The sequence below is a fragment of the Typopeltis vanoorti genome, chromosome 12 (genome assembly GCF_054136105.1).
Source record: "Typopeltis vanoorti isolate ZY-2024b chromosome 12, IOZ_Tvanoo_1.0, whole genome shotgun sequence".
Classification (NCBI taxonomy): Eukaryota; Metazoa; Arthropoda; class Arachnida; order Uropygi; family Thelyphonidae; genus Typopeltis; species Typopeltis vanoorti.
In genome coordinates this window covers 55,425,996-55,440,489 of record NC_143560.1, presented here as the reverse complement: position 1 = coordinate 55,440,489, position 14,494 = coordinate 55,425,996, and the positions used below count along the sequence as shown (strand labels likewise).

At 35.3% G+C, this 14,494-nt stretch overlaps 1 protein-coding gene across 1 annotated transcript in view; it reads left to right on the top strand.

Annotated features, from left to right (window-relative positions):
- LOC150100803 (dehydrogenase/reductase SDR family member 12-like) overlaps window positions 1-14,494 on the top strand; it is a 149,900-nt gene that overhangs the window by 41,278 nt on the left and 94,128 nt on the right. The window contains exon 3 of the mRNA XM_090401265.1: window positions 3,862-3,944. Coding sequence (XP_090257391.1) covers window positions 3,862-3,944 — 83 coding nt within the window. The remainder of the gene's footprint in view (window positions 1-3,861; window positions 3,945-14,494) is intronic.

Genomic DNA, 14,494 nt, shown 5'->3' with positions numbered 1-14,494 from the left:
CTCAGCAATTTCACGCACTTTGACTCGGCGGTCATCCAATACCATATCGTGCACTTGATCAATGATTTCTGGTGTTGTTACACTTTTTGGACATCCTTCACGTGGATTATCTTTAAGACTGGTACGGCCACGTTTAAACTTCTACCCATTTCTTAATTGTCGAAAACGAAGGAGAAGAGTGCCCATAAACTTTTATAAACTTCGAATGAATTTCTTTCCGTTAAACCTTCTGTTACAAAGAATTTTATAACCGCACAATACTTAGTTTTATCCATTTCAAGGGATACAGACAACACTTTTGCTTCAGACAGCTGTATTAAACAAACTACTTGATAGAATGACTTGCAATTTCACATGGATGCTTATGACAGATGTACCAGCTTTGGAAAAAAAATCTTGCAGAATATGTTGTCATCTATGGTCGAGGCCGAGATCTTTTCAGACCTCGTATGAATGAGTTATTTTTGCTTTAATTGATTTATGGATCCAAATTATTACACCAGCTTTTGCAATTATTTTTGTCTACTTTACTATGTATGATAAGATATCAATTAAAGATACCAAGAAATTATATTCTTGGTTTCATCCTTTATCCAAGCGTAAGCAAACAAAGTTTGTGCATGAAGTAACTTCATGACAGGGCAACTCGTATATAGAGGCTATTGACTTCACATCAATTGCCTTAGTATCCCATAATGCAAAGAACATATCCTTACAGACATGTGTAATGCTATGCTTTATGGGAAAGGCCACTACCCAGACTGGGAATGGAAATATGACTTCTGCATTACCTCAACCTTGTTATCACTTCTGGGTCTGGCTCCCACTGATGAGACCTCAATAAAAGTCAAAACCAGTTGAATAATAACCCTTTCTTTTAGGCTTGCACAGTGATCCGAATGCATTTTCGAAAATTATGGAGACGACTACCGTGTTTGAATAAAAACTTTAGTTTAATATAACTAAAATCTGCAATTCGATGTTTCGTCCTTTATGTCAAGGTCATCTTCTGGAGCATACAAATATACACAAGAAACAAGCTATACTACAATCAAACTGGTTCGTTAAAGACACTGACCAACCGCTACCACAATTGTTGGCCTGACCTCTGGTGAAAAAAAAAAAAAAAAAAAAAAATTATACATCAACGCTAGAGTCCTATTATTTGTGTTGTCTACTATATACATATATTAACATTATTCCAGTCAGTTGGAGTGGAATGGTTTCTAATACTAGTGGATTGACTAGAGTCCTGACTTATGTTGAATCTTTCATATTAGGTTGGCTGAATGTGTGCCATCCACATCCTTGGAATTTTCATACCATTTTTGTTATTGATATTTGGGTGGTTTATCAGGATTTCGCAGGATTCCTTAAATTTTCTTTCATACCAGGTTTTTGTGCGGTGTAAGGAGCAGGTGCTTTTCCAGTTGATTTGGTGTAAGGTGTTAAGTGCGTGGTCTGAGAGGCCTGCTTCACCATAATGGTATTTAATGTGTCTAATGTGTTCTTTCTTGCATATAGGGATTGTCCGTCCTGTTTCACCAATGTACGGTAAGTTACAGGTGCAGCGGATGCAATAGACTCCAGGATGTGCTAATGGGAAGAGAGGATCCTTAGAGGAGCTGAATATGGTTTTAAGTTTAGTGGGTGGTTTAAAGGTGGCATTGAGGTTATAATGTTGTAGGATTCTGTTGATTTTTTCTGATAACCCTTTAATGTATGGGATGGCTATGGTTTTACTGTAATCTAGATTCATTTTTGTTGTGGTTTTATAAAGTATTTTATTGACAGTAATTTTGTTATAGCCATTATTTATGAATGTGTCACTAATGATTTTTAGTTCTTGTTTCAGGGCTTGCTGGTTGGAGCAAATAGTTGTGGCTCTGTTTTTAAGGGTGTTAATGACTCCATATTTTTGTGCTGGGTGGTGGTATGAATTTGCATGTATGTATTGGCCCGTGTGTGTCGGTTTTTGGTAGACCGTGAAGGATAGACTGCCTGAAGGAAGACGTGTAACTAGTGTGTCTAGGAATGGGAGCGAATTTTGGTTTTCGATTTCAATGGTAATTTCGATGGAATTGTAGATTTTAGTTATATTAAACTAAAGTTTTTATTCAAACACGGTAGTTGTCTCCATAATTTTCAAAAATGGTTGAATAATAACCATTCATGTTTTGTAATATTTCATGATGTAATAATTCAGAAATCATCATCCTTATCCACTCATGGCAGGTTTGGACTCTCATGAGCTTTCCATTCCAATTTATATGCAATTAGTTTTACTTTTTAGATTTCTGTAGATTTAGAAATCTAAGGAATGGTTTGAAATTTAAGAAAACTTAAATTTAAAAAATTTAAGTCTAAGAAATCTAAGATTTGGTTGACCAAGAGTTATATTATCCTTTGTCTCTTAAAACAGATGTTTATAGATTGAGAGAAGTTGTTTCAAGGTCAGAGGTAGATGGATTGAATGAATAAGAGGAGAGGTTAGTTCAGTAGAATTCACGCTGCTCATGTTCCTACAGTCCTGTAAGAAAGTGAAGAAATGGTAGATGACCAAACATGTATGAGTGAGAAGTCATCTTAATCAGACAGTGCCCTCTTCTGGAAAGCATCAGGTTCTTAAGAAGGTTTTTAGTGTACTACCCCAGATGTGTGGGTGGTATTCCAGAGTTGAATGGATTTGGGATTTGTCAGCAGTTGTACAGGCAGAAAGTAATGTCTTGTGTGGAAGAATACACCTAGTTTTTTTGGAAGCTGAGGATGCTATGGCTCTGATGTGTTTGTGCCAAGAGATGCTAATGCTGTAGGTCAACACAAAAACAGAAATCCGGGTATGATGATAAATAAGGGGCAGTAAAGTGAGATTTTCTTGCAAGAGATAAAACTGTTTTGGTATCATTGAAGTTACAAGGTTATCCTTGCTCTACTGAAAAATAGCAAAGAGATCGGAGTTTAATGTGTTGTTTATAGATTTGAAGGTTTTGCCCCGTCAAATGAAGAGGAATAAAGTGTAATGTCATCTGCAGAGCTGCTGATAGAACTTGAAGTTAGTGATAGAATGTTCAAAATGAAGAGAGCAGTTGAGAGTAGAGTGCTGGGGTATCCAGCATTAGTAGGGAAATCTAAGGAAAGGAACTGTCTGCTATGACATGTAGTGAATGACCAAAAAAGGAAATTCTGTAGTTAACTAATTTGTAATTTTGTAGGTTTTTTTTTTTTTTTTTTTCAGTTAAGTAAATGCTCAAATCTTAGTGAAAGATTTGAGCATTTACTTAACTGGGAAAAAAAAACTATAAAATTACAAATTAGTTAACGACAAAATTTCCTTTTTTGGTCATTCACTACATGTCATAGCAGATAGCTTCCTTATCTTAGATTTCCATATCCCAGGGCTCTTTACTCTCAGCCGTATATTTTATTGTTTAATTCTATATTTTTACACGAAAATATATAATTTTTCAGTCAATATACAAATGGGAAAAAAGTTGGCATAGTAATAGCACCGAACATTTTTTCAGCTATGTTTTGGGTGGACTTGCAAATGTATATACCAGTATAATTAATTGAATTGTAATATTAATGTAGGAACCATCAAGGGAAAAAACACATTTGCTTTTTGTTAATATTAATCTTTCAAACTTTTTAATATTTCTTTATGTGCTTAAGACTCTTGACACAAAGCATTCATTTTATGGATAAATTCTAACATTCTTTTAAAAATTTATTAATATCATTCATTATGTTAGATATTGATTAGCTGACCAGGTAAATATGTAGCATTTAATTTTTACAAGTTGGCACACAAATATTGATTTCATTGTAGTAAACAAATAGTTTTTTGCTCTCGCTTTTTAGGAGGTACTGTCCACATGGTATGTAGAAACAGGGAAAAGGCTAAGGAAGCAAAACAAGATATCATTAATGCTACAGGAAATCAGGTTGGTTGATCACGTGTTATAGTAACATGTAATTTCAAACTTGACTTCTTACTAGAACTAATCTGCAAGGATTCCTTATTTTAAACCAAAACTGAAGTTGACTATATTTCTGTTATAATTCTTTGGTTTTAGAAGCAAGACAATATTCTTTAACATGCAAATCTTCACAATAGTGGGTTGCACATATAAGTTATTACCAACTGAACCAATGCCAGGCTTATATTGTAAGCTCATCCTTCTTTTAGGATTTGTAACTGCCCCATCTTTTATTTAGTTAACTACATAAAGTATGAACTTACCAGGCCAAAATTTGTAAAGGCAAAGGTAAAAACCTATGATAGTCGGGGAAATGACTACAAATTCTGACTTTTAATCTAAATTGTTATTTGAAGTCACCAGCATGGCACGCTCACGCTTAGCAATATTTCTTGAAGGAGAGTGCTCACTATATTGCAAACTACTGAAAAAAGTTCTTCATGATGTATGATGTTAGTTCTCCTATTCTAGTGCAAAATAAAAATAAATAACTTAAGTAATAATAAGGTGCACTTCATGGAGATAGAAACTGATGTATTTTGGTGCCTCAGACAAAGACATAGTGGTTCAGCCTTTTTCATTTTTTTAGATTATAAGAAAGGGAAAAAAATCAAATAAAAATAAATAAATAAAATATTTATATATGTTACGCACAAATTGTGAAATCGCACAATTCACGGAATGCGCAACACTTTTGCTCATTCCATGAACTGTATAACGCGCTTGTACAGTTCATGGAATGTGTAGAATTTTGCACAATTCATGAAATGAGCATTACGTTTTTAACATATGTTATGCAGATTATGAAATAGCACAATTCACAGAATGTGCAACATTTTTGTGCATTCCATGAACTGTATAACATGCTTGTACAGTTCGTGGAATGTGTAGAATTTTGCACAATTCATGAAATGAGCATTATGTTTTCTGCTTATTTCATGAATTGGGCCCTAACCTAACCTAACCTAACTTTAGGTTAGGTTAGGTTCCATTTTGGATGTAGGGATCTAAAATTTAACAAATATGGATGTTTAAAACCTAATCGTCACATATTATATAAGACGCAGGTCGTGCAACTCACGCCAATGAGAAACTAATCTTACTAAATGCGACGAAAGGAATTCTGATGTTAGGTACAAATTTACTGTAACACTTGACTAATACTATTTCAAAAAATCTTCTAAAAACACAGCAACTTGCAGCAACAACAAATAAGAAATGCTCTTTAAAACCTAGTCGTCACATATTATATAAGCTGCGAGTTAACTTTCAGCAACAACCAATAAGAAATGCTCTTCACCAGTTTATCATGAGATGCACCCAATTCATGAATTGAGCATTACATTTTCTGCTCATTTCATGAATTGTGCAAAATTCTACACAATTTACGGAATGAGCAAAAGTGTTGCGCATTCCATGAATTGTGCGATTTCACAATTTGCGTGTAATATATATACTACATAATGTGTATACACGCACACATACACACTGCTTGGAAAGAAGTCAGTGGACAGCCCCCCCCCCCCCATTGTGCTATATAATGAGTCGTGTTTGTAGTCTGTATAAATTGGAGGAATATGATGCTCCCAAGTCGGTGCAACTGTGTCTTGGTGAATTCGCTCTGAGAAGGGAACTGACAGAGTTTGAAAGAGGTGTTGTGATAGGATGCCAATAGTTGCAGGCCTATCTGTTCAGCAAAGTATGAACAAATTGGGCCATTCCAGGTCACAATCAGTACTGAGATGGAACTGCAGGAAGTTAACTGTAGGTGCCATCTGCAGTGGACAACCCACCATACTCACTGAACATGACCATAGGATGCAATGAAGGACAATATGTAAAAACCATAATTTGTTAGCTGACACATTGAATTCAGAGTTCTAGGCATCGACTGGAACACGAATCTACACAAAAAAACATTCTAGAACTGAGGCTCACAACATGGGTTTCCATCATAGGACCACAACATGCAAGCCCCACATTACTGAACCAACATGCAGCATTGTCTTCAGTGGTGCAAAGATCATGTGCAGTGGGATGTGGAAGCTTGGAAAGCTGCACTATTGAAACGATGAATCATGCTACACCCTCTACTGATCAGATGGATTGGTGCGCATGTGTGGTGAATGCCCGGTGAACATGTCTTACCAGAGTGCATAACCCCAACTATGAAATTCGGAGGTGGTGGTGGTGCGATGGCATGGTCCTGTTTATCCTGGTTTGGCCTCAGCCTTCTGTTTGAGGTGCCACGAACATTGAACCCTCAAAGAGGTATCTAAACATTATGTACGATGCAATGCTTCCTATTTTGTAATGTTTCTACAGAACTGACCATTGTCTCTTTCAACTAGATAGTGCACTGTGCCATAAGGCTACTGTTGTAACTGTGTGGTTTGTGGACATGAACATCACCACACCTCCACAGAGCTTTGATATCAATACTAGTGAATATATGTGTCAGGTGAGTTCATATCCCCCCCCCCCCCCCACACACACAACAGTCCACGACCTCATTACATGCCTACAGGAAGAAAGGTCCATAATTTCCCATTGATTGGTATTATATGCTCTGTATTTGGCACATGTTCATTGAGAGAAAGAAGAGAATGGGATTCTTAAATTGGGTAAACTTGTAAAATTCCCACAAAAGCATTCTACTTATTCTTTCACATATTATTATTTTTTTCATACTTTTTTTTCTGTTAGGTATATCTTTTTTCAGAATTTTGTTATTTGTTATGAGTCAAATTTTTATGAATATATTAAAAGAACTTGCTTAGAGCAAATACGGTCATACCTCGATTAACGAAATTACTTTATTAAATGAAACTTTGTTCTCAGAGATAAAAATACTATGGCCATAATAGGGATATGTTTGTACGTAAAGAAAAAATGAAAGACTTTTTTTTGAAAAAAGAAAAGCTTTATTAAATAAAAAGTCAATGTTACATACCTAACAAAGATAAAATCATGACATTTTAAAATACGAATCTAAAGTAGTTGATTGTTTATGCTTTTTTTCTGTTTCGTTTTGTTTAACAATTGCCTATACGGATTGAAACATTACCTATACAATTGAAAACATTAATAGCTTCTTTCCAAGAGCTATTAATGTTTTCAATTGCATCTTTAATGGTGTAGTTTTTCCAAAAAGTTTTAATTGACATTTGCTCTTCATCTTCTAGTTCAATTAAATTACTTAATGTACCACCAGATAATAAGCTTTAAATGTTGCTATTACTCCCTGACCCATCAGTTGAATCAGGGAAGTTGTGTTTGCTGGAAAAAAGACAACTTTGACAGGAATGTATGTGTTTAACTTACTATTAAGATCAGTAGGATATCCCGGAGCATTGTCCAACAACAAAAGAGCTTTTTCTTCAAAATTATTTCTTTGGCAATATCATTTCATTTCTGGACAAAAATGGTTAACAAACCAATCAATAAATAACTCCTTGGTAATCCGCGTTTCTATTAGCGTTCCATATTAGGTAAATTCCTTTTTATGTTACCTTTTAACTTCCTTGGATTTTCCGAATGATAAACTAATAACAATTTTAATTTAAAATCACCAGAGACATTTGATGCAATTAACGCTAAACGGTCTTTGGCTGCTTTGAACTCAGCTGCTGATTTTTCTTCAATAGAAATGAAGCTTTTTGATGGTAGCCATTTCCAGAACAAACTGTTTTCGTCAACATTGAACACCAAATTTGGTGAAAATTTTTCACGTTCGGTTATTTCCTTTAGTTTTTCTGGAAACTTATTCGCAGTTCAATCTGCGCTTGTGGCTTCTCCTGATAATTTTATACTATGAATTCTGGGCTATTATTTAAATTTGTCAAACCAACCACGAGAAGCCACAAAATTTTCCTCACTTTCTTCAGTTTGTTTAGATTTCAGGCGATTAAACAAAAATAATGCTTTTTCTTGAATCACCATTTGAGTTAATACATATCTCTATCCACAAACTTAACATTTTCTCCATTTTTTCTAAAATTGGACTCCTTAAGCGAGTTAATTTTGCTGCTGTAACATCTATACAATTCTGAGCAGACTGTTTTATTTTTTCTGATTGACTAAGTATGTTTGTTAAAGTTGACTTTAACAAATTTTTTTGTTATTTAATTCTTTAAGAAATTGCTTTTCTTTTCCTTGATTCTGACATTTTAACTAAATATTGATATTTACAAAATCTACAATAATGCTATCAGAGAACATATGTCATTTATTGCAATGCACCACATTGAAACACACCCTACGAGACTAAATTGCACGGATGATGAGCAGAACTGTTTAAACAAACACACCCACAACTTGGGAGTATGTGATGAGTCGCTGTCATTTGCCAGTTGGATGATTGCCAGACATTGACTTAAAATGTTAATATTTTTACGTAAAATGGGGCTTGAAATTGCAGAGTTACATCGAAGCTTCATTACCAGAGGTAACGTTAACTGAGGTATAACTGTAAATGGTTGTGTGTGTGTGTGATGGGCATTAGCTGAAAATCTGAAAGTGTGCATTGGCCTATATTTTTTAGTTTTTGGTAGAGTGAAGGACACTTTCTGAAGGAAGCCATGTAATGGGTGTATCCAGACAGAGATGTGCCTTTTTTGTTCTTGATTTCAGTAATGAATTGTATACATCTGTTATGTATTTATTTGAGAAAATTTTGCCACCATGTTTTACCTAGAACACTTATTATGGAAATTTTTCTGTAATTTTCATGTTTAGTTTTGCTTCCCTTTTTTTTTTTTTTTATTCATGGATCATCTGTAATTAGACTTTCTGACCATCTTTTGAATTATATATATAGTATATAGTATAGCCACTGAAAAACTTTTATACTTCCATGTTTGAGTATTTCTGGTCAAATATCACGTAGTCTAACTTTCCACGTCATTTTAGGTTTCTGATAGCTTTTCCACTTCTAGTACTAAAATGACTGTATCCTTCTGGATATTTTCTGTCCACTGGACGCTTATGCCATTTATTAATTTTTCCAAGTATATATATATACAGGGAGTCCCAAAATTCATGCAAGATTTAAATTTAACACCATTTGTGCGATAAAGTGTTGCCAACGAGAAAAAAAAGACAGCGTGACAGCTGACATTTCAGGGTTATTAAAAATGACCACACACAGCGAATAGAGTTCGTTGAATGGATTATGGAGCAACAACAAGTGGATGCTTATTTTTCGAACAAAATCATCTTCAGCGATGAGGCTCATTTTCATCTTGATGGCTTTGTTAATCAACAAAATTGTCGCATATGGGGTTCAGAAAATCCACGAGTGATTGTTGAGAAACAAATGCATCCACAACGTGTCACTGTTTGGTGCGGATTTTAGGCTGGAGGCATCATCGGTCCATTCTTCTTCAAAAATGTGGCTGGTAAGGCAATAACAGTTAATGGTGCTCGCTATCATGACATGATAATCCAGTTTTTTGTGCCTAAATTGCAAGATATGGATGTGGACGACATGTGGTTTCAACAAGACGGTGCCACATGCCATACAGCCCGAGAAACAATTCAATTACTGCATGAATCATTTCCTGGTCGTGTAATTTCCCGTTTTGGTGATCAGAATTGGCCGCCCAGATCATGTGACTTAATGCCATTGAACTTTTTTCTTTGGAGTTTTTTGAAGTCTAAGGTTTATGCGAACAAGCCCACGACCACCCACGCCTTGAAGGAGGAAATTGAGCGCTGTATCAACAAAATTCAGCCACATTTATGCAAAACGGTCATGGAAAATTTTGACAAAAGAGTGCATTATGTGCCAGCAAAGCCGTGGAGGCCATTTACTCGATATGCTATTCCATGCATAACCCTATACTGTATACCTTATGAATCAATAAGAAATTACAATTTTTAATTAAAAACCTGTGTTTTCTATCAGAATTACTTCTTGCATGAATTTTGGGACACCCTGTATATATACACACCTAATATAATAATTTTTTTACGTGAATTGGGATATCAAAAATAATTTTTTTACACGATTTTTATTCACTTTTACGCGACCAACCTAAATTCTAAGTTAGGAGAAAATTCGTAATTCAAGAAAATTCTGAGAATTTTGTAGAATTGCATTCTCATTTCAATTAAGAAAATTTTATGAATTTCATTTATTGGGAATTCCCAGAATTACATAACTGACTGCACATAAAAAAGCAGTTTGAATTTGGTGTTTGAGTAGACAACACAGTTATCTCATTTTTTGCATTTGCATTTTTTAAGTGAAATCAAAATAAAAATCTTGTTATAAAATTAATAAATGGTAAGCTATATGTAATTTTCAACTTTCATTTCATTAATCGAAGATTTTAATCCAGCCCTCACATGATGTTGCCGATAACCAAAAAAAAAAAAAGGAAAGCCATTTCCTTGGATATAAAAATTCAAATTTTACATCGTCTTCAAACTGGAGAAGGTGCAATGGCTGTGGGTAAGTTTGAAGTCTGTGAATCGACTGTCAGATCTATAAAGAAAAATGAAGAGGCTATTAGATAAGCGGTATGTTCTGGTACAAAATTGAGTACGAAATTATCATCATACACAAGAGATGTTGTTCTAGAAAAGGCCGAAAAAGCTTTAGTGATGTGGATAGAAGATAATGTACAAAAAAGAATGCCAGTTGACGGAAATTCCATTAAGCAATCAGCATTGGGATTTTATGAACAGGTTAAAAAACTGCAGCCAGATACTTCATCTCAATCGAGGAAAAAATATGAATTTCATGCAAGCAATGGTTAGCTGGCTAAGTTTATTTAAAGACATGCTCTTCATAATATAAAAATTAAAGGTGAAACGGCTTCTGCTGATGAAACAGCTGCTAAAGCATTTCCACAAAAACTTGTGGAAATGTCGCTAAAATAATTGAAGATGGAGGTTACACTCGTGAACAAGTTTGGAATATGGATGAAACCGGCCTTTTCTGGAAAAAAAATGCCAAACAAAACTTGCATATCAAAAAATGCAAAAAAACTATTGATGGATTCAAAGCAACAAAGGATCGCATAACACTCCTATTTTGTTCAAACGCTTTAGGAGATCGGATGTTAAAACCACTGCTCATAAATTGATCATTAAGACCATGGCCAATGAAAGGCATAGATTTTCAGAAATTGCCAGTTCATTGAATGGCCAACAAAAAAGCTTGGGTGACCATTGATATTTTCACTGAGTGGTTCCACAAACATTTTGTGCCAGAAGTTAGACGCATTTGAATGACAAGGGTCTCGAATTTAAAGTACTTTTGATTCTTGATAATGCACCCGGTCATCCTGCCATAGAATACCCAAATGTGCAATTTTTTTATCATTGCTACAACCTCTAGATCAGGGTATAATTACGACTTTTAAAACATATGTCAGATGAACATTTCAGTACATTTTGATCAAGCTAAATGATGATGAAACACTGTCAGTTATGGATGTGTGGAAAAAATTTTCAATTATGGATTGTATTGATCAGGTTCGATTATCGTTATCTGAATTGAGACCAGAAACTATGAATGCATGCTGGAAAGCTCTTTGGCCTGCATGTGTTAAAGAGAATGCTCTTGTTCCCTTCAATCATACTGCAGAATTCCCAATATAATAAGTTTGGCATGTGAAATTGGTGGAGAAGGATTCGATGATCTTACGTCGAATGACTGACAAATGAAATTGAAGAATGAAAATGCAGCGTGATTGAAAGATGATTTCAGTTTTTATTAACACGGAAGAAACAATAAAGGCATTAAATACAAAAAAATAAAACAGAAGATGGTGGTAAAGCTCATTATCACTTCTTTTGACATTTTTGTCAAAAAATGTCAAAAGAAGGGAAAGCAACATTGCATCGCATTATTTTGTTATAAACCAAAATTATATTTGATTTCGATTTATAACCGTAACAAAAAAGTTCTTATGTTCAGAACTGATTTAAGGACATTCTATGAAAACTTGTAGAAACAATGAAATGAAATAAGAAAAAGCCTGTTGATTTAAAAGATAAACAAAAAACATCAAAGTTTTACATGAGAAAGATTGAAGGCCTAAAAACAAACAATTTTGAATTATTGAGCATAATTAAAAAAAAAAAAAAAAAACATAGCCCAACTGTTATTATGATCTAAACACAAACGGTGCTTAGATCATAATAATAGTTTTCCTAAATCTCATTATGCAGCTTTTATTATTTCATATAAAGTTAAAGATGATGGTAAAAAAGATCATGCTTTTTTAACTTTTTCAAACTATGATTTGAAAAGGTGAAGAATTTTGATAAAAAAATCAGAGATTTTTTATTTCACCTAAATGTTTATTTATAAACACTGCCAACTGTACTCAGAAATGATAGTTGTATCTATAATGAATAAATGTAATACATTGGTGTCCAAAACCTAAGGACGAATACTATTTCTCAAGATTACATCTACAAATTCAGACAAATCAGCATGTGGCAATTTGTGACGATTTTAGTAGAAAGCTGACACTTTTTTCAAATCATGTGCAAAGGGGTCATGTGGTAGCACTCAACAGGATTAAAGGCAAAAGGCTGCACTAAGCAAATTGTGTTTGAAGGAATAAAATTGCAAACTTGAATGTCTTGTAACGTCTCAAAGACATCATCTAGATGATTTCACGTGGAGAAGAATTATTGGAAAGCTTGAAGAAGGCCCCATCATTACTGATATTGCCAGAGAGTTTGGAATCTTACATACCATTGTATCCAGACTCTGGGCAGCATTTCAAAACCAATGGAATGCATCCCAGATGTTTGTCAAGAGGTCACCCTCACTCTACCACTGATCGTGAAGACAGATTTTTGGTTATAGCAGCAAAACATAATCGATGCAACCTGGCAGGTCAGTTTGCAAGTCAGCTAAATTCAAACACAGGTATGTCTTTCAATGAAGCTGACAAACTGTGTTATCTCGACAAGCTGTGGCAAGATATCTGTGACAAGTAGGCCTGTATGCCCAAAGGCCTGTAATCTATGTCCCTTTATCCCCAGCTCAGCATAAAGTACATTTGCAGTGGTGTGGTATCCATAAAAATTGGACAAGACACCAATGGGCTAATGTACTCTTTACAGATGAGAGTTGTTTTAGTCTTTCCTCCAATTCTAGATGACACTTGAACTGGCATGAAAGTGGTACTGCTTACCATTGGAAGAATGTTCTCAAAAGGGATAGATATGGCAGTGCTGGGATCACGGAGTGGAAAGGCATTATGTTTAATGGACACACCAAGCTACAAGTGCTGGAAAAAAGGGACTATGACTGGTGAACGATATTGCAACAGAGTTCTTCGATAACGTTCGATTGTTCCATGGTACTGTAGGTTAAGAATCCATTTTTATGGATGACAGTACCATATCGTACACAAGCAGTGGAGATACTTCTGGAGACTGATGATATTAATCGAATGAAGTGGCCAGCCCGCTACCCAGATCTCAGCTCCATGATCCAAAAAATATCGAAACCTACAAACCACAACCTCTCCTCCTCTCCTCCACAACAAGGATTACTCTAAATCCATCACCATTCCCTACATCCGAGGCACCTCGGAAAAAATTACCAAAATCTTAAAAAAACATGACTTGAGACTATACTGAAAATTGGCATCCCTTATCCGCTCCACTAAAGACCAACCACTTCCCCTAGACCTACCTGGTGTATACCAGGTCTCTTGCAGCTGTAAACTGTCTTACTTTGGCCAAACAGGCAGGACAGCGAATATCAGAATTTCGGAACACAAGGACTACATCCGTTTTCACAAGTACAGCCATTCTGGTCTTGCAGACCATGCTCTGGATACACGCCACAGAATACGGTGGAAGAAAGCTACAATAATACACCGTAGTAAATACAAATTTGAAAGACTATTTATGGAATCAGCCTCAGCCCTGAGAAACTCTCCAAACTTCAACAAATTTGGTTGTATGAAACTGCCCCAAATTTGGGAGGCTTACATCAGCAGACCTTCAGCCCAACGGCCAAGAACACCTACTTGGCCGTTGGGAGAACAATAGCTTCATCACTTCTTTCTCGGTTTACTGTGTTGTAGTGCCTACATGCACATGCCTTTTTTGTAAGTTCCTTTTGAAGATGGCAACGTGATGTTGCCGAAATATCAGAAATATTCATTAAAGTATAATTTAATTTATACTTGTATCTATGTTGTCAATTCCTTAAGTGATTTAGTAATGTATAACCAATGTATAAGCCTGTCTACGAGCATTACCATCATCCACGGAGATGCGATCGCACGGAAGGCCTGCCAATACGATAAAATGAAGTTGAAGCTGTCTAGACAATTAAATCGTCTAACTTTCCTAAAACGGTGCCGGGATAATCAGGTAATCTCGAATTGTATAAAATTCAAGCATCGTTTTGTTGCACAAAAAGCTCTCCGTATCTATAACAACACCAGCTACGCTTTGCTTCGGGAACAAATCACTGCCACGCGGTTTCTCTTAGCGGACATTAACAAAGCTATTCGAGCTTTTGAAGA